This window comes from Gopherus flavomarginatus, chromosome 4 (genome assembly GCF_025201925.1).
Source record: "Gopherus flavomarginatus isolate rGopFla2 chromosome 4, rGopFla2.mat.asm, whole genome shotgun sequence".
Taxonomy (NCBI): domain Eukaryota; kingdom Metazoa; phylum Chordata; order Testudines; family Testudinidae; genus Gopherus; species Gopherus flavomarginatus.
In genome coordinates, this window is record NC_066620.1 from 136,186,863 (window position 1) to 136,207,944 (window position 21,082).

The window sequence follows — 21,082 nt, forward strand, 5'->3', positions numbered from 1 at the left end:
TCCCCATACAGTGATCAGATCCAGTATCTCCCGTACAGTCCATGCTGGAGCTCTTTTTGGATTTGGGACTGCATCGCCACCCGTGCTGATCAGAGCTCCACGCTGGGCAAACAAGAAATGAAATTCAAAAGTTCGTGGGGCTTTTCCTGTCTACCTGGCCAGTGCATCCGAGTTCAGATTGCTTTCCAGAGCTGTCACAATGGTGCACTGTGGGATACTGCCTGGAGGCCAATACCATTGATTTGCGGCCACACTAACCCTAATCCGACATGGCAATACCGATTTCAGCACTACTCCTCTCGTCGGGGAGGAGTACAGAAACCGGTTTAAAGAGCCCTTTATATCGATATAAAGGGCCTCCTTGTGTGGAGGGGTGCAGCGTTAAATCGGTTTAATGCTGCTAAATTCGGTTTAAACATGTAGTGTAGACCAGGCCTAATTTGGAAACAAATTAACAAACCAGGGTTATTACAGGTTTGGTGTCCACACTTGTGAGCTCTTCAGGAACAGCTCATGTGGAGACAAGCCCTCAGGTGCTTGGTGCACGTGCAGCTCCACCTTCCTACATGCTGGAAGGGAATGAAGTGGTCAGGGTTTTTCTCCTCCCCTCCCTGCATCTCTGCTGTACAGGGGCTGCTCCCTGCTGGCACTCTGGAGAGCTGGGCAGCACGTGCCCACTAGGGTTCTCGCTTCCCGCTCTCTGCGGCGGACGCACCCCCTCCCCCTCCCCTCCGGCCTCACTCTGTGCACTCCCCCCACCCCAGGATGCTACAGCGCCACCAAGCGGGCAATATCCCCGCAGCCCTTCTAGCGAGCAGCGGCGGCCGGGGTCCGCTGCAGCCTCTTCCCTGCAGAGGGCGCTGTGCTCGCTGCGCTGCCGGCTCCCCGGCACACTCAGCCCTCTTGGCTGCGCGCAGCGGTGCCGGCGCAGCCGCTTCTTGTCAGGGGGGCGGGTCTTGGCTGCCGGCTCCAGCTGAGCGCGGCTCCACGCCTCTTTCCGCCTGCAGAGCCAGCGCCGCGGCAGCCGCTCCCGCGCGGCACCATGCAGAGCTTCCAGTACCCGGAGGCCTATCGCGACGAGGCTGCGGTGAGTCCAGCCTCGACCCCGCTGCCCTTCCTCCCGCTCCCCGCCGCCTTGGTCCGCAGTGGGCGGGCGGCACCCCCCGGGGTTGCTCCCGAGCAGCTGCCCGGCACGTGGGGCCCTTCCCCCCGCTCTGACAAGGTCGGGCCGGGGCTGTCTCTGCTGCTGTTGCCCCGCGGAGCGGATCTCAGCGGGGCTCAGGCTGAGGCAGTGGCATTCCCTTGGGGTGAGGTGGGGGGCAGCGCGCTGTGTTTTCGGCCACTCGGGTAGGGCCTGCCAGTGGGGGAGCCCCAAATTATTCGTAAACCGGAATGTCCCCTCCGCACCCTGTCAGTTGGGAGAGTATTAACAGCCCCATTTTACAGATGCAGATACTGAGTCCCTCCCTTCAGTGAGAGGCTAAGTGACCTGCCTGAGGTGCTAGTTAGCAGTGCTTGCTTTGAGCTCTGGACAAGGGTCTTTCCTGTTTTTGTTTTCGTTCAGGAAGCTTTGTTAGCATGATGTTATAAAATTGTGCTTATTATTTTTGTTCCTAGTCACTGTCTGTATTGTATGTTGTGGTGCAGTTTGTAGCACAGGTGTCAGTGAAAGGCAAATCTTATGAGCTTCATCCCAATCTTGAAAATGTTTTCTCACAACCCTCATCATTTTTTTTCCAGCTAAGCAGGCAGTAATGATACTGTTGATAAATAAAAGTATAATCTTTGTCCAGTAAACGGTACTTATGTTTTGTATTAGTTTTACAGACCTAAAGAGGTACTCCTACTGGAATTCTGTACCACTGCACAATGCAGAATTGTGCAGATTAATGTTCCCCTGTGCTGCTTGGGCTGACAACAGGAGTGTGATTATATTGTGTTATTTCTAGGGCTGTCAAGCGATTTTAAAAAATTGTAATTGTAGTTAATCTGTCTATTAAACAATAGTAGAATACCGTTTGTTTAAATATTTTTGGATGTTTTCTACATTTTCAAATATATTGATTTCAATACAACACAGAATACAAAGTGTACCTTGCTCACTTTATATTTATTTTTATTATAAATATTTACACTGCAAAAAACAAAATAAATAGTATTTTTCAATTCACCTCATACAAGTACTGTAGTGCAGTCTCTTTATCATGAAAGTTGAATTTACAAATGTAGAATTATGTACAAAAAATAACTGAATTCAAAAATAAAATAATGTATAACTTTAGAACCTACAAGTCCGCTCAGTCCTACTTCATTCCACCAGTTGTCAGACAAACAAGTTCGGTTACAATTTGCAGGAGATAATGCTGCCCGCTTCTTGTTTACGATGTCACCTGAAAGTGAGAACAGGCATTCTCATGGCACCATTGTAGCTGGTGTCACAAGATATTTATGTGCCAGGTGTGCTAATGATTCATATGTCCTTCATCGTCAACCATCATTCCAGAGGACGTGTCCATGCTGATGACAGTTTCTGCTCGATAACAATCCAAAGCAGTGCAGACCTACACATGTTCATTTTCATCATCAGAGGCTATATCTACGTTACAGCCAGGATCGACGCTCTGAGATCGATCCACCAGTGGTCGATTTAGTGGGTCTAGTGAAGACCCACCAGATTGACAGCAGATCACTCTCCAGTCGACCCCTGTACTCTACCCCCCCCCCATGAGAAGAGTAAGGTAAGTCCTGTCGATACCCCCCCCCCCCCCGCGCAGTGTAAACCCTGCAGTAACTCAACATAAGGTATGTCAATCCAGCTACGTTATTCATGTAGCTGGAGATGCATGGCATAGGTCATCTTGCCGCGGTAGTGTAGACATAGCCTGAGTCAGATACCACCAGCAGAGGGTTGATTTTCTTTTTTGGTGGTTCGGGTTCTCTAAGGCCATGTCTACACTTACAGTTTTGCAGCGCTGGTAGTTACAGCTGTGTTCGTACAGCTGTGTAGGGCCAGCGCTGCAGTGTGGCCACACTGACAGCTACCAGCGCTGCAGTGTGGCCACATTTGCAGCACTTGCAGCGCTGTTGGGAGTGGTGCATTGTGGGCAGCTATCCCAGCATTCAAGTGGCTGCAACGTGCTTTTCAAAAGAGGAGGGTGGGGTGGAATGTGACAGGGAGCGTGGAGGAGACAGACAGAATGGATTTTTGGAGTTGACCCTGTTCTCAGCTCCCTGCCTTGCAAGTTCTAAGGACTGTGGCTACCTTCAATCATTTTAAAAGTTCTAACTCCCTTCCCCCACTCTTCTCTCATTCACTAAATGCAAATTATGTACTTCTAAATACCCGTCAGACCAGATCAGCAACTGCTCAACACGGACTTCCCCCTTCCCCCCTGCCGTGTGAGAGTGCTGTTTCTCTCTTCAAGCAAACAGCTGTGAACATTCCAAAGTAATTCCCCTGCCTGCCTCCGCTCGCTCAGCAAACAGGAGCTGTGTTTGTTTTTTAAATAAGCAGTTTGGCTGAACTCCGAGCTCTCCCTTTCTTCCGGTTTGTTGTGGACAGGAATTCTGGGATACCTCCTTATACTCCGGAGGTCAATAAAAGCGCTGGTGGGCATCCACACTTGCTGACCAGTGCTGGATCACCAGCGCTGGAATCGCTACACCCGAGGCTCGACCGGGTGTACAGCCAGCGCTGCAACCAGGGAGTTGCAGCACTGGCCGTGCTTTGCAAGTGTGACCACATCCTAAGTTGCAGCGCTGTAACCCCCTCACCAGCGCTGCAACTCTCTAGTGTAGGCATGGCCTAAGTATTCTCCACACCTTGTCCCTCTCAGATTTTGGGCAGGGCTTCAGATTCTTAGACCTTGGGTCGAGTGCTGTAGCTATCTTTAGAAATCTCATAGTACCTTCTTTGGTTTTGTCAAATCTGCAGTGAAAGTGTTCTTAAAATGAACATGTGGTGGGTCATCATCCAAGACTGCTATAACATGCACTATATGGCAGAATGCGAGTAAAACCATGGAGCTGGAGATGTACAGTTTTCCCCCAAGGTGTTCAGTCACAAATCTAATTAATACGTTATTTTTTTAACAAACATTAGCATAGAAGCGTGTCCTCTGGAATGGTGGCTGAAGCATGAAGGGCAATACGAATGTTTAGCATATCTGGCTTGTAAATACCTTGCAACACTGACTACAAAAGTGCCATGCGAATGCCTGTTCTTATTTACAATGTCACTTGAAAGTGAGAAGCAGGCAGCAATATCTCCCATCAATGTAAACAAACTTGTTTTTCTTAGCAATTGACAGAATAAGAAGTATGACTGAGTGGACTTGTAGGCTCTAAAGTTTTACACTTTTTTTTGTTTTTTTAGTGCAGCTATGTAACACAGGAAAAAAAATCAGCATTTGTAAGTTACACTTTCATGATAGAGATTACACTACAGTACTTGTATGAGGTGAACTGAAAAATGCTATTTCTTTTGTATATCATTTTTACAGTGCAAATATTTGTAATAAAAATAATAAAGTGAGCACTGTACACATTGTATTCTGTGTTGTAATAGAAATCAATATATTTGAAAATGTAGAAAAAACATCCAAAATATTTAATAAATTTCAATTGGTAGTTTGTTGTTTAACAGTGCGATTATCATGATTAACTTTTTTGAGTTAATCATGTGAGTTAACTGCGATTAATCAACAGCCCTAGTTATTTCGATAAATATGTAGTATTTTATGGAAGTTTAAATTATTGTGCACAGAATTTTTAATTTTTCTTGGTGCAGAATTCTCCCAGGAGTACAGAGGGTAACAGTGTTGTGTTAGTACAGAAATCAGCAACCTCTGGCACATGGCCTGCCAGGGTAAGCACCCTACCGGGCCGAGCCGGTTTGTTTACCTGCTGCATCTGCAGGTTTGGCAATCGCGGCTCCTATTGGCCACGGTTCGCCGTCCCAAGTCAATGGGGGCGGCAGGAAGCGGTGCAGGCCGAGAGATGTGCCCAACTTGTGGACGCGGCAGGTAAACAAGCCGGGTCGCATGCCAAAGATTGCCAATCCCTGTGTTAGTATAATCATAGGACAAATAAAGGAAGGAATCGCTTGTGGAGTTTTCCCCAGAGAGTAATGTCATTGTTTGGGTGTAAGAAATAAAAGCTAAACTAAATCTTAAATTTATGGCAACTTTTTAAAAATTTACATATATAATTTATGTAGAAAAAACTATAGATTCAAATTTTCCAAAAGCGACTAGTGTATTGCAGGGTATTGGATTACCAATTTGAGATTTCTTAAAATGCCCTTACTCCTATAGTGCAGGTGCTCAGTGTGTCCAAAAATCAGGCCCTTTTGAGGGTTCTTAAATTTAGCATCCGAAAATTGAGGCCTCCAGAATCTCTAATCTCTTGGAAAATTAAGGCCTTAATCTAAATGTTGAAAGATGCAGAAAATCAGAAAGTTTATCTTCTTATATGATAATGCACCTGTAAGACTCTCACTTTGCTTTCTGTACATCAACATTCGGAATATATATTTCGAACACTAAACACCTCTGTGTTCAAATGGTGAAACTGATGTTCATTAAAAATAACCATGTAGGTTCTGTTAAAACTGGTTGGTGTTTTCCCCCCGCATCCTGTCCCACAAAAGGCAGTACTTTAGACCCTAATCCTGTAATACTTAGGTGTGTGTTTTAACATCACTCATGAGAAGAAGTGGATGCAGAATTGGAGCCTTAGTTGATACTGGCAAAAAGTTCAGCTTGACTTCCTACTTTTAAAGCTGAGTGAATTTATAAAACCTGAAATGTCTGAACTAGATTCACACCCTGGCTTGCCATGCAGTAACTTGTCATGTAGACAAGCCACTACTTAACAATATTCATGAGGCCAAGGAAAATTATTTAGGACAACTACAGTCAAACACACTCTTAAATAATTTGGAAACTTTAATTACTGAGTGACTGTAAAGGTTACTAGTGAAACGAAGAGTCACAATTCCAGTTAAACACTGGTCTTGTGGCCGTCTTAATTGTATTTTCAGATTGCTGAGCAAGACGATGAAGAGGATGCTAAATGATGGTTATTTGGCTTGGTTTCCCATATGAAAAGAGTATAGGATTTATATGTATCTTCTAGCAGTGAGTATAACTCCTGATAATCATCTGACTTTTTCTTTCATTGTGACTTTACTGACTTGGCCACCATTCTCCTGGCCACAGAAAATTGACTTGCTCATTTTGGAGCCAGGAATTACTGGGGTGGTTACTTGAGTGGTGCTTTTTATATTCCAGCTCTTCCGTTCCACAGAGCCTTCATCTTGATGTGGATCATCTGCTAATTTCAAAACAAACAAAGTTTGGTTTTGTGTTTTGTTAAAGAAATGTGTCTCTCTTAAATTCAGGTACATGATTACCATGGGTGTAAAATATGTGACCCGTATTGCTGGTTGGAAGACCCTGACAGCGAACAGACAAAGGTAACTTTTTATCTATGCAATCGGATGTTTTGACCCTCCTCTCTTTGTAGGCCTGCAAAATATTGGTAACTTTGTAACGCAGGGAGATGTCAGCAGTAACAATACTCTTTTTGATATCAATGAAACAGTGGTATTAAGACACTACATCTTGTGACTTTGTTAATGTAGAGATAAAGATATTAAACAATTTGGATAGTTCACATCTTACTTATAGTGCAGCCTACATCGGAGTGCTGGAGGTGCTGCAGTAGTAATAACAAAATAATGCTTTCTGCTTTCAGCACCCCCACTATAAAACTTGTTCCAGCACTCTTGCCCCACATCGACAGATGATTCCTGAATACTAAGGTTACCGAACTCAGGTTTCTGTTTCAAAATGTTCTATCACCTAAATTAATATAGCCAAAAGAGAGGAAGAAGGTTCTCTTTTTTCTTTAGTTTGTGTATTTGACAGCTCTTTGTGTAAAGTTTCTTTGCTTCCCCCCTTGTAACCAAGATAGCCCTGGATCTTGGGATTAGTCTTGTGAATAAGGTTTCACATGTGTATAAGTGTTTTCAGGATTGGTCCAAAAGTAGTCAGGCTCTCATATTAGAGTAGGTCTTTCATGCAGCACCAGGAGCGAGAAAACTGTTTGATTAAAAATAAGAAATAGTCATAGGAACTTGGGGAGGATGGGACAGAAGTAGTGTCTGAAATGGCTATTAACTTTTTTTCTTTTAAGGTGACTGTTGTCACAGTTCAGGGCAACTGCACCATTATTCCCCCCCCCCACCACCCCTCGTGGTCCAGCAAGGACACATGCTCTCAGGCTGCCAGCTCCCCAGCTGTCACCTGTCTTGGGTGAAGACGTGTCTGTTTCCCTTATGACCAGGATTATTCCAGACTGCGCAATTCCCTGCCTACACAGGTATTTCTCTAGGTATCCCACTAAAATTTATTTATCCTCAAAGTTCCTTCTTCTGTGTCCCGTGGTTCTAAAATAGCCCCTTGAAGCTCATAATGCTTCCCAGCTTTTGCATTAGTCATGTCTGCCTCTAGAGATGTTACGTACAGTCCCACAGTAATACACAAATATTTGCATTTTTAATATGAACTCCTAAAATGCTTAATTTTTGTGTCTTTAACTAGCTGCTCTTCAAATTCTTTCATGGCCTGCCTTTTTATACTTTTACTTGAATTAAGTTAAACCTTACCAAATTAAATTAAACCTTATTGAATTAACAGCAATTTTTTTTAAAGTACATCAGAAGCAGGAAACCTGCCAAATAGTCAGTGGGGCCACTGTCTGATAGAGGTGCTAAAGGAGCACTCAGGGAAGAAAAGCCATTGCGGAGAAGCTAAATGAATTCTTTGCCTTAGTCTTCACTGCCTTCACTGCAGATGATATGCGGGAGATCTGCACACCCAATAGATTCTTTTTAGGTGGTAGATCTGAAGAACTGTCCCAGGTGTCAAGAGAGGAAGATTTTGAACAAATTGATAAATTAAACAGTAATAAATCACCAGACAGTATTCACCTAAGAGTTCTGAAGGAACTCAAACATTAAATTGCAGAACTACTAATTGTGGTATATAACCTATTGCTGAAATCAGCCTCTCTACCAGATGACTGGATGGTAGCTAATATAACACCTATTTTTAATTAAGGTTCTGGAGGCAATCCTGGCAATTACAGGCCAGTAAGCCTAACTTCAGTACCAGGCAAATTGTTTGTTTGAAACTATATTAAAGAACAAAATTATCAGAGACATAGATGAAAATGATATATTGGGAAAGAGACAACACTGTTTCTGTAAAGGGAAATCATGTTTCATCAGTATTTTAGAATTCTTTAAGTGAGTCAACAAAAACGTGGACCAGGGGTGATCCAGTGGATATAGGGTACTTGAACTTTCAAAAAACTTTGACAAGGTCCCTCACCAAAGGCTCTTAAATAAAGTAAGCTGTCAGGGGATAAGAGGAAAGGTCCTCTCATGGGTCACTAAGTGCTTAAAAGATAGGAAACAAAAGGTAGGAATAAATGGTTGGTTTTCACAGTTGAGAGGGGTAAATAGGGTGCTTCCCCAACCATCTGTGCTGAGAGCTGTGATGTTCAATATATTCATAAATAATCTGGAAAAGTGGATGAACAGTATGGTGGAAAAATTTACAGATATTAAATTATTCAATATAGGTAGGGCCAAAGCTGACTGTGAAGAATTACAAAGGGGTCTCACAACTGGGTAACTGGGCAACAACAAAGCAGGTGAATTCAGTGTTTAGTGCACCGTAATGCATGTTGGAAAAAATAATCCCAACCATACATCCAAAATGATGGGATCTAAATTAGCTGTTACCATGAAAAAGATCTGTGGTCATTGTAGAACTCTGAATGCACCCGCTCAGAGTGCAGCGGCAGTCAAAAAAGCTAACAATGTTAGGAACCATTAAGAAAGGAATAGGAAATAGGGACAGAAAAAGTCAAATTGTCACTACGTAAATCCATGGCATGCCAACACCTTGAATACTCATGCCGTCTGGTAACCTCATCTCAAAAAGGACATATTAGAATTGAAAAAGCTACAGTAAAGGACAACAAAAATGATTAAGGGTATGGAGCAGCCTCCATACAAGGAGAGATTAAAAAGACTGGGACTGTTCATCTTAAAAAAGAGATGGGTAAGGGGATTTAAGATAGAAGTCTATGAAATCATGAGTGGTATGGACAAAATGAGGGAAGTGTTATCTACCCCTTCACATAACACAATATCTAGTGGTCATATGATGAAATCAGTAGGTAGCAGGTATAAACAAACACTTTTTCACACATTTTCGAAGTGTTGGTAGAGTATGTTGTAAAGGCCAAAAGTGTAACTTGGTTCAGAAAAGAATTAGATATACGCGGATGATAGCTCCCTCAATGACTATTAGCCAAGACGGTCAGGGATACAACCCCATGCTGTGGGCATCCCCAAACCTCCAACTGCCAGAAGCTGGGACTGGATGGTAGAGGGTGGATCACTCAAAATTGCCTTGTTCTGTTCATCCCCTCTGAAGCATCTGGCGCTGGCTACTGTCAGGGAGAGGATAATGGGCTAGATGGCCCCAGTATAGCCATTCTTGTGTTCAATACAGTTTGTCCAGGATGTTTCAGGAAATTGCCGTGTCTGTCACAAATATAATTTTAGGGTTGCACCATTTAAAGCACTGGTGTGTACTGTCAAATAGAAAATGGAGATCAGTGCCTTGATTTAAAAGTTAACAGATCCTGGAGGGTAGCAGCCTGCTAATGAGATTATGTCTAGTATATTATAAGTATATTATATATGTATTCACAAAAAAATTTAATAAAGCAGTAGGTCATTGAAGAATAATGGCTGGAAATGTACTAGAAGCATCAGTAGTAATTGTTAACTTTATAGAAATAACTATGACTAAAAAAGACCAAATCAGTGTATTATGCTCCTACCACAAATGTTTTAGGGCCTAAGCCAACATCCAGTAAAGTCCACTGTAGTCTTTCAATTGACTCTATTGGGCTTTGGATAAGGCCTCGATGAAATATATCATCACTGGAGTTAGTAATGCTGAGAGTTTAAAATGCAAGAGGGCTTGAAGAATTCTGATAGATTTATTAAATAAAATGGATATGGTAGAGTATTCCATTTCACTATCGGATGCTGTAGGAACTATATTACTTGCTTTGAGTAGCAGCCTGACATCTTCCTCTTCCCCCCCCCCCAAAAAAAAAAAAAAAAAAATTCTGTCTGCACTGCAATTGCAGTAACCCAGGGCTCAGGCTCAGGGTCCCAGGACCCTGCAAGGCTGGAGGATCCGAGCTTGGCTTAAGTCGGCACCCAGGGTCTGAGCCCTGTTGCTTTGCAGTGTAAACACAGCCTCGCTTGACTCAGGTCCTGGGAGTCAGCTGGACTTCCTTAGTCCCTCTATCCCAACAATCTGCAATCACTCTGTTGTAAGTGGAAGCCACCCCACCCAAAGGGCAGCAGCTCAGGTCAACATTAAACCATTAACTTCTGATCACTGATCCGCAAGCACACTGTTGGGAGAGCCTCCTGGGTTTGCAATGGAGAGCGAACCGATCAAGCCTTTTGCAAAGCGATTTGCTTCCTGGTAACATGCAGTAAAGTTTTCTGCACAGTACACCATGGTCCTAGGGCCATAGTGACCACATATCAGGATGGGGGGAGAGTGCTAGGAAATCCAAAATATGGTTACTTCGACTTGGATCTTGCACTACAGTGTGAACACCAGAGCCCTAGGTTCAAGCACAGGTGAGAATAGTCTTTTTATGTAGGGTTAAGATGCAATGTAGATGCTCTGGCCCAGGTTTACCTAACATTGGTCAGCCGACTTGACTTCCACTAATCCTGGGCTTACGTTGCAGAGTAGACATACCCTGGGAAGAGCTGAACTGTTGGCCCTGAGTGCTAAGCTGCTGCTGCAGAGCCTCTTGTAGTTGTCTACCTACTTTCCTCACTGGCCCCTTGCTCTGCAGCAGAGGGAAGAGGACATGGGTCTGCTTTCTCTCTCCCACGAGGAGCAGGGAATTTGATACTCCTGTCTTCCTCCTCATCAAAAGGGGTAAGGCGAAAGAGGAGGGACAGCCACGCTTTCAGCAGCAGAACAAATAAGCAGGGATTGAGGGTGTAAGAAGTTTGGACTACCTAGGATGCTTCAAGGAGTAATAGGGGCTGGCTTCAGTGCAGCCCTAAGGTCTCCCGCATTGAGACCTTTGCCCATCCCTCCCCTTCGCCCAAAGGCTTTCCATTTCTTTGTGGGCTGAGCATGCTTCTCAACACTCCCCGTCCCCCAGGTATCTTGGGGAGGAAGGGTATAAAATCTTATTCAGCTGACCCCATAGATCTCTTTTATGTCTTCTGCCTTTGCTTTGAAGGAGCAGACTGTCATTTGTCTCCACAGAGTCAGTGTTGCCTTCAGCTGATGGTGCCTCCCCTGCTTTTGCTGGAGTGAGCAACCCCAGTGGAGGGGTGGCATAGTGTCCTTCCTAGAAACAGCAAGGAAAGAGGGAATCTTCAGCTGAGGGTAAGGTGGGGCAAGAACCTAACGTTAACTTTAAACAAACAAGATCAAAATTAGTCTCTTATCCAAATGGACCCTCTGTTATCTAAGTAGGTGCTAATGCAGGAGTAGGCAATCTATGGCACGCATGCCAAAGATGGCACGTGAGCTGATTTTCAGTGGCACTCTCGCTGCCCGGGTCCTGGCCACCGGTCTGAGGAGCTCTGCATTTTAATTTAATTTTAAATTAAGCTTCTTAAACATTTCAAAAACCTTATTTATTTTACATGCAACAATAGTTTAGTTATATATTATAGACTTGTAGAAAGTGACCATCTAAAACCATTAAAATGTATTACTGGCATGCAGAACCTTAAATTAAAATGAATAAATGAAGACTCGGCACACCACTTCTGAAAGTTTGCTGACCCCAGTGCTAATGTGTATATATAGGTGACCTCTAAAAACAGTTGGGTTTTTTGTTTGTTTTTAAACAATCGTACTTACCCCTCCGTACCGCATTCTCCAATCCTGTTGTGCCTTTGTATGTTATTTAGAAATGCTACCACTTGTAGCTAGACTGATCTGAATCCTAGAATACCTTCTCTTTTTTCTATATGATTTTTAAATTATCCTTGAGTCAGGCATGCTTATCCTTACTGAGGGGAGGCACCTAACATTTCATCTAACCAACTCCATGGATAATCTTCTGTCTTCTTTTTACACTGTTATGTACCCGTTTAAAAGATACTGCTTTTGAACTCTCCACCTTGGTGCTATCAGGCTATTATTGCTAATGCAGATTGGCTGCAAAATACTGAGGTCAAATTATGTGAAGAGCCTACTTCAAATTCACAAGAGTAAAGAAATTCCAACCTAAAACTGAAAACTCTGATATTCTCTCCCACCAGTGCGACCAAAGTAGTCACCATTTAAAATGCAGTCATGATTAAAATATTGACATCTACATCAGATATTGAATTAAGTTCTTGTGAACACAGACATAGCTGTGGTTGAATTTAGCAAAAGCATAATGACGTGCTAAGATGATCCTGAGTGCTTATACATCCATTCATAACATGCATGAAACTTTTACCCAATGACTTTTTGGGTCAGGGAGATTATACTAAATGACTTGCCCTTTATCTGGGCAGTTGAACCTTTTCTGAGGTTCCTTGGTAACGCAGCTGCATGAAGAGGGTTGATGCCCAGGCTGTCCCATTGTGGCCATTTCATCCTAGAGGAGGAGCTCTGAACAGGGGGTGGGGGTGAAGGTGGACTGTCAATGGTGTTTCCAAGAAGAAACAAGGAACAGTATCCTCTGAGCATTGTGAGGCAATTCCGAGGCTGCTGCTGCTTGGTGATGAGGCAATGGTGCCGTATCTGAGGTTTGCAAGAGGGACTTGCCTGTGAGCAATTTGTGACCATCTCTGTTCAAGGAACCAGGACTCATGTACACTTCATAAGTAAACATATTATAATAGTAATACGTTAAGCCCATGTCACTGATTTCACCTCTGACATGAAACTGATCAGCAAGGGCTGACATCTACTACTGCTTGGCAAAGGGGCAAACGTAATCATGAATCTGCTATAGCAATAATGTGATTTTTAGACCAATACCCTTAGGAAATAAGCTGAATACTAAGCTTATCCTAGTGGGTGTTATGTTTGAAGGTGAATTGCAAGAGGTTTCTCCTATTGGTTGGCTGTCTTTAAAGACCTAGCTTCAGCATTAGCTGCTGAATGCCCCAGGGCATATGAGCAGACATGTAACTTTGATTTATCCTTGCTGTGGAATGCCTCAATATTTACTCTGCTAGTAATATAACTACCACAAAATGGGACAGAAGAATATCCTGTCCAAGGAAGGAAGGTCCTTCCCTCTCCAGCCCCCATATTTAGATAGTGCATGCAGGACATGAAATAACCGTAAAAAAGGAAACCATATAGAATTGCTGAATAGTGGGGCCAGGGAGAAATAGTACTTACTCCTTTAAAAACGACGAGTCTGGTGGCACCATAAAGAGTAACAGATTTATTTGGGCATAAGCTTTTATGGCTTAAAAAAACCCACTTCTTCAGATGCATGGAGTGAAAATTGCAGATATAGGCATAAATAATATGTGCTTGTATCTGCAGTTTTCGCTCCATGTTACTCTTTCTGGTGCCACTGGACTCCTCATTGTTTTTGTGGATACAGACTAACATGGCTACCCCTCTGATACTTATTCCTTTGTTATACTCCATTTCCCAGTCCATTTATATAAAAGCTGTGACAACAGCAATAAAGCATGTGCTGGAACAAGTACTTAGATTGAGATTTGTTATCAGACTTTGCAGCTTTGGAAAAACAAATTAATTTACACACTTCCAATAATCCCTTCAAGTCTACATTTTAGGCAACCAAAATGATTAGGGGGCTGGAGCCTCAGGAATGGCTGAGGGTGTGATGGGTTAGATCACAGAAACCCTCTTGGGAGCTGCTGCCTGATGTGCCAAGACTACTTCTACCCCTGCTTTCCCGGCTCGTGGGACCCCAGCTGAGCCAGACAACCCCATCTGCTCCAACAAAGACCCAGGATCTGAATTACTTGCCTCAAAGCTGCAGGTTTACCTGAAAGCAGCTCACAGAAGTGTGCTTGTCTTTAACTCTCAGATGCCCAACTCCCAGTGGGGTCTAAACCCAATTAAATCTGTTTTACCCTGTATAAAGCTTATAGAGGGTAAATGCATAAATTGTTCGCCCTCTATAACACTGGTAGAAAGATATGCACAGTTGTTTGCTCCCCCAGGTATTAATATATACTCTGAGTTAATTAATAATTAAAAATGATTTTATTAAATACAGAAACGAGGATTTAAGTGATTCCGAGTAGTAACAGATGGAACAAAGTAAGTCACCAAGCAAAATAAAATAAAATGTGCAAATCTATGTCTAATCAAACTGAATACAGATAAGATCCTCACCAATTCCAGAATGCTCCCTTTTACAGACTAATCTCCTTTTAGCCTGGGTTGAATAATCACTCACACCCCTTGCAGCCACTGCCCTTTGTTCCACTTTCTTCCAAGTATCCTGGGGGGTGGAGATGCTCTCTCTTTAGCCAGCTGCAGACAACATGGAGGGGTCTCCCAGGGGTTTAAATAGAGTTTCTCTTGTGGGTAGAGACCCCCTCCTCACTCCTATGCAATGTCCAGCTCCGTTTTTTCAGGCAGCATCCATTGTTTACATGCTATCTTGAACATCCTCAAGTAGACTTCTTATGTGGATTGGAACATTCCAAGATCCATTATCCTTTAAGTGTTTCTTGATTAGGTACTTAATTTCAACATTCGTTTCTCCAGGAACTGACCAAGTGCTCTACTAAGGTTATTTAGAAATCAAGCCGGTACACAGCTAACATTCATAACTTCAAATACAAAAATGATGCATGCATACAAATAGGATTAATACATTCAGTAGATCATAACCTGTTACATGGCATATGTAGCATAAAACACATTCTAAGCATATTTCCAAAAGCCTTATGGAAGGTACCATCACAGGGGGCATGAGAAGCTTTAGGGAGAAAAAACCTCACTGCACACATTTTACCCCACAGCAACAAATAACTGGCAAAGTTGATTCCTCCAGACCAGGGGTCCCCAATGCGGTGCTCGTGGGCACCATGTCACCCGCCGGGGCATCTATGTGCGCCCGCCTACTGGCCGCCAGACAAGCAGCCGCTGAAATGCTGTTGAGAAGTGGCAATGCCAGGAAGCGTCGCCGCCGAAATGCCGTCAAGAAGCGGCAACGCCAGTAAGTGTTGCCGCCAAGAAGCAGCGTCATCAAGAAGCGCTGCTGCCGAAATGTCGCTGATTTTCGGCGGCTGCTTGTTGGGCGACCACGCTCCTCGGCGGCTAGTTGTCCAGCGCTCGCCACGCGAAAAGGTTGGGGACCGCTACTTCAGACATATCAGGTCTTCAGATGGCACTGTGTGTTTTTGATGGATTTCTCCTAAGCTTGCTTAGTATTATACAAAGTCTTTGCCATCTGTACCTTAATCCGTTTTCTACAACATGATGTGTGCAATTAATTGTAAGCATGCAGCACAATCACAGTTTTGCTTGTACTCTTATTAGAATGGATTGTGGTTTTTTTCTGTTGCATGAATGAGCCAAACTCAAGTGAAAAAGACAGAAGTCGAAATTGATTCAAGTGAAGTGCCTCTGCTGCTTTTATCAGCATATATGGTTGTGTGGCGGGAGGGATGGTGGGCGTGAACTACTACAGACATGAAGGAGGGTGCAATCAAATAAATTTGAGAACCACTAGTCTGATCTGACAGTGAGCTGAACAGGTAATGTATAAGTATCACTCTGTTTGACACGCGCTATAGAGCGTAAGAATAGTCCTGAAGTGTTTACCTGTGTGTGATATACCAGTACAATTCAGGCTAGCAAATGGAATAAGTGTGTGGCTATTTATAATAATTTGCACACTTATATTGTCCCTTTGATCTGAGAATCTTAGTGTTTTGCAAACATTAATTTAATTAAATGAGTAGCCAGTGTGTTTGCTATCTACATTTTCATGATGGTGTAATTGAAATAATCAATTTGTTTTCCCTAAATTTATTTATTTTTGTTGGGCATTTATAGCTTCTAAATTAATACTCTTGGCTAGATTTGGTAAGTGCCTGTACTAGCAGACCAGGGGCTTATGTGAGGTCCTCTCGCATATTCAAGATTTGAATGGTACTTTTTACTCCATTGCACAAGAGGTAAATGAGTACTCGAGGTACAAGGACCGCTAGGATCCATTTTGTTTGTATCACACCTTGCTTTCTGAAGAATTCTAAAGAATTTTAGACTGCTATGTAAGCTATAAAGGGCTCATTTCATCTGCTGCTGAAAAGAACTCAACTCTGGGATAAAATATAGCACCTATTTAACAGCTCCCGGACACCCTACATAACAATTTTAGGATGTGAAATAGAAGAATATCTTTTTCTAATTGAAATTGCAGAAGGAACTTGGGTAGGCAAAAGATAATTGAGTGGGATTTGGCCTTGAGACCAGGGTTGACATTGCTACCCTTTTGTGACACTTAAATTTTAATGTCCATAAGTGATCAGGAACTTGATTATATGTCTCTCAAGAACAGAGACCCAGCTCAGAATATACCTTTATGCACCATTTGAGTCCTCTTCACATGTGTGAATCTTACCTGCTGTCATGAGGATTTGGTTCAGTACATTCTGAGAAGGAAGAAGTTACAAAACCAATTCCTGTTTCTACCCTGGGCTTTCCTGGGTTTACTGTCCAGACCAATTCTATATCACTTGTGAAATGTGATTGATTGACACAGCTCAAAGTGTTACGTATGTCTGCCAGTCATACACTGCTGTATAAATACTATCCTTATTGGGATGAAATACACTTTATTTTTCCTTATGAATGTTCCAGTTTTAGTAGTTGTAGAATACTGGAGGCGCGCCGTACAGCAGCTCTGTATGCTTCTTGTGATGCAAGTAAAGCTAGCGCTGTTTAGATATACACTATAATCTGATTTTTACCCAAGCCTCTTGGACAAATATGAGAAGCTTTCTTAAATGCTTCTTTTTGGGGGGATGGGAGGAAATCTAGTTTTTGGTGGTTGTAATTTTAATTACACAAGTGTGAATCTGAGAGTCTAGATTGAGATCTACTATTTTATCTTGAATACTTTATTTTCTATCACTTTATCATGATATTATGGAGGTAGGCGTTGAGACTCTTCACGGGTGACTCTACACATCAGATACATAGAGCAATTCTTTCTGTGCGACTTGTGTCAGAAGATAGATAGATAGTATTTCTTGTAGGACGTACAGGTATGTTTGACTCAGCATGTGCATTATTTTTTACCTTCAGGCTTTTGTGGAGGCCCAGAATAAGCTTACGGTGCCCTTTCTTGAGCAGTGTCCTGTCAGAGGGTTATTCAAAGAACGAATGACTGAGCTCTATGACTATCCCAAATACAGTTGCCACTTCAAGAAAGGAAAAAGGTATGTAAAGAAGCTGCTGGGTGCTTTTTAGATCATAAAGCTGAATTCTAAGCCCTGGTTAGAAGTAATACCTAGGATTACTAAACCGGAAAGGTCAGAGGGACTGGAGGAAATTTTGCTATTTTTACTTTGTGCAATTGACAGGACTTTATGTAGTCATTTTCATTATCTTTCTGTAGATATTCTTTTGCTCAAAAGACCCTTAAATATCAGCAGAGGAGCAGAAAGTCATACTGTTTAAGAAGGATTTAAAAAAAGAAAATGAGAATATAAGGGTACTCGTTTAAAAATTTTAGTTACTGACAATTTGCCAATTTAAATTGCAGCTTTTGTTCCTTTTAACTAGACGAGGGTAGAAAGGAGGATGCTGACTTTTGGGCTTTCCTCAACTGCAGAAATGGAGTTGCAGCTTGGGTTACCTTGTCCTATGACATCACTACAGAGACATGCAGCAATTCTCCAGCAAAAAGAGCAAAGAGGGGATGTGGTAGCCATGTTTGTAATGTCTCTTTGTGCCATGTGGACATTTATTAATTGTAAAAATCATGAAGAGCCCTTTCTGTCTTTCAGTTGAGCCTTTTTCCAGTCAACCAATAGGTTTTGATGCTTTCCCACAACTATCCACAGGTGCAGGGAATTCCGCTATGCCCCCCTCCATGCTGCTTCAGAGATTGGGAAAAGAGGACTACTCAGAAAGTGGTTTTGCTACACAAAGCCAGGGAGAGGAGCTGCAGCTCTTCCAATAGCATCCCTATCTGAAATATGTATTCACTATCCATTAGTAATGATCAACCTCATGTGAGAGACTAACTTCAAAAAATTGTGCTTGTACCACTTTTAATTGTATTTATCCAGATCTAGAGATTACATGATATAAAGGCGGCTTTCTCATGTACATCTTACTCGTTTGAAATAAGGCCTATAAACTTCTTATGGTTATAATATTTAGAAATTCATAAATCACATTTCGACTATAAGATAAGAAATAGCAGCTGCAACTAATCATCTCTGAAACAGCAGCTATTACCAGGGCCGGCTCTACCGTTTTTGCCTCTCAAGCCAAAAAAAAAAAAAAAGCCGCTTGGACTGCCAAAGCGTGTTTAAAAAAAAAAAAAAAAAAAGTCTGGACTGTGCTGCCCCAAGATTGTCCGGAATGCTGCCCCTTAGCATGTGCCGCCCCGGCATGTGCTTCCTCCTCTGGTGCCTGGAACTGGCCTTGGCTATTACAAATACTTTTTAAAAAGCTGAGGGAGCACACAAAGTATTCTGGGAAACAGTGGTCCAGTCATACTAATTTAATAAACTAGGAAGTGAAAATACCTGGCAACACAGAAGTGAAACTAACTTTAAAAAAAACAAAAAGATTTTTTGTGGTGATAATCAAGATTGCGCTTTTTAGACAGTTGACAAGAAGGTGTGAGGACACTTAATGTTAATATGAAACTAGATACCATTAACTTGGGTTTGAATAGAGACAGAGTGGCTGGATCATTACACACATTGAATCTGTTTCCCCATGTTAAGTATCCTCACACCTTCTTGTCATGGGGAAATAGATTCTATGTGTGTAATGACCCAGCCACTCCGTCTCTATTCAAACTCAAGTTAATGGTATCTAGTTTCATATTAATATTAAAGTTTCCTCACACCTTTTTTGTCAACTGTCTAAAATGCGCCATCTTGATTATCACTGCAAAAGATTTTTTTTCTCCTGCTGATAATAGCTCATCTTAATTAATTAGCCTCTTACAGTTGGTATGGCTACTTCCACTTTTTCATGTTCTCTGTAGGTATATATATCTTCTTACTATATGTTCCATTCTATGCATCTGATGAAGTGGGCTGTAGCCCATGAAAACTTATGCTCAAATAAATTTGTTCGTCTCTAAGGTGCCGCAAGTACTCCTGTTCTTTTTGCCGATACAGACTAACATGGCTGCTCTGAAACCTATCCTCTGACACTTATTGCTGTTCTAGACCTTAGCAAGGAAATGCAGGGAAACAGTTTCAAATGCAGTTTTTTATTTAAAACTTACTTATCAGCCACCAGATACAGAATCAGGATGGAAGGAAGCTTTGAAATAGTAATATTGAGTGCAAAGGTTTTCTAAGGTGCAGTCCTATGAAACTTCCCAAACTTCCTAAGATTTCAAGATTGTCAAACTGTTCAGTGTCATGTTGTAGTGTGGAAGTTACTTCATCCTCTATTGTATATTTTGTGTGTGTTTGGGTTTTTTGTTTTTTGGTAGAAAGTGCCTTAGATGAATTCCACATCCCTTTATTCCAGAAGCATTTGGATACTCTGTTGTAAAGATGTTACTACTGTATGGCTTCTGTTTGTCTTTTATCGCTTCTTACCAATCTTTCAAACCACCTCCTCCTCCTTTTTCTTTTTTCCTTTTTCTAGCTGAGCTGGAAAATAAAAATAGAGTTCCTTTTTTGCTCACTCAGTTTGTGTTTTCCAGGTTTTTTCACTTTTACAATACTGGACTGCAGAACCAGCGAGTATTATATGTGCAGGAATCCTTGGATGTTGATGCCAAAATATTTCTTGATCCAAATAAGCTTTCTGATGATGGCACTGTGGCTTTACGAGGTCAGTGAGGCAGGAGTTTTTAAAAAAACAGAAATTGGGATTATTTTTGAGGCTACAAAACTATAAAAGTTAGGGGATTTTTTGTTTTTGTTTGTTTACATCAAAACATAATGTTCATAAGTATTTTTGTGGGGAAAGTTACGGTGTCTGATAGGGGTTTTGTCTACTCAAAATAAAAAAGCAAAAGAGAAAAAGATGAGTGCGAGGAATTCTCCTTATTTCAAAGATTTCCTAATGGTTATATGTAAGAATATCTAATGTCACTTGGGTAATCCTTCCTCTTTCTCTCAGCACAGGCTTTTCGTTTTCTGAATTGTTTTATAATCTTCATATGCATTTGTGTGATTCTCAGGTGCCTCAGCACTTTTTATAGTGTAATTTCTTTCAAATGTCAGTTCAAAGTATTTGTCCAGCTTTATGCCAGAAATGGTAATTATTGGGCAAGGCAGAGTGGGAGTTCTCCAGGGTAGTGCTTTGCCTCTCCACTGATTGACTATCCAGTACAGAGTCCAGTTAAAGATGCTGATCTACCTTTTACTAAATTTTTGTATATTAATTAAGCTGTACCTGTGGCACTGTTATGTCCGCCTCATGCTACATCCCTGCACAGCCCAGCTACCTTGAACAAGCAAAGAATATCTCTAACGTGGGCAGAATCCTAGTGAAGACCAGGCAGTATGTAGTTTTCACATGAGTTAGCAGGTTGAGTTAGTGTGTGTGAGGAAGCTTAGGGCTTACCTTAACCTACTAACTCATGTGAAATGTACAAGCTGCCTCTGTAGGCTGAACTGTTTGGCAATAGTGACCATACTGTAATTAAATTTAACATCCTTGTAGGAGGTGAAAATATCAAAACCCCCACCACGGTAACATTTAACTACACAAGAATAAGGATGCTAGTTAGATGGAAATTAAAAAGAGCAGTCACAAAGGTAAAATGCCTGCAGCCAATATGG

General features: G+C 42.0%; 1 protein-coding gene across 1 annotated transcript in view; it reads left to right on the forward strand.

Annotated features, from left to right (window-relative positions):
- Window positions 1-973: 973 nt before the first annotated feature.
- PREP (prolyl endopeptidase) overlaps window positions 974-21,082 on the forward strand; it is a 168,825-nt gene continuing 148,716 nt past the window's right edge. Inside the window, exons 1-4 of the mRNA XM_050949268.1 lie at window positions 974-1,087; window positions 6,404-6,478; window positions 17,397-17,530; window positions 19,996-20,126. Coding sequence (XP_050805225.1) covers window positions 1,043-1,087; window positions 6,404-6,478; window positions 17,397-17,530; window positions 19,996-20,126 — 385 coding nt within the window. The 5' untranslated portion in view covers window positions 974-1,042. The remainder of the gene's footprint in view (window positions 1,088-6,403; window positions 6,479-17,396; window positions 17,531-19,995; window positions 20,127-21,082) is intronic.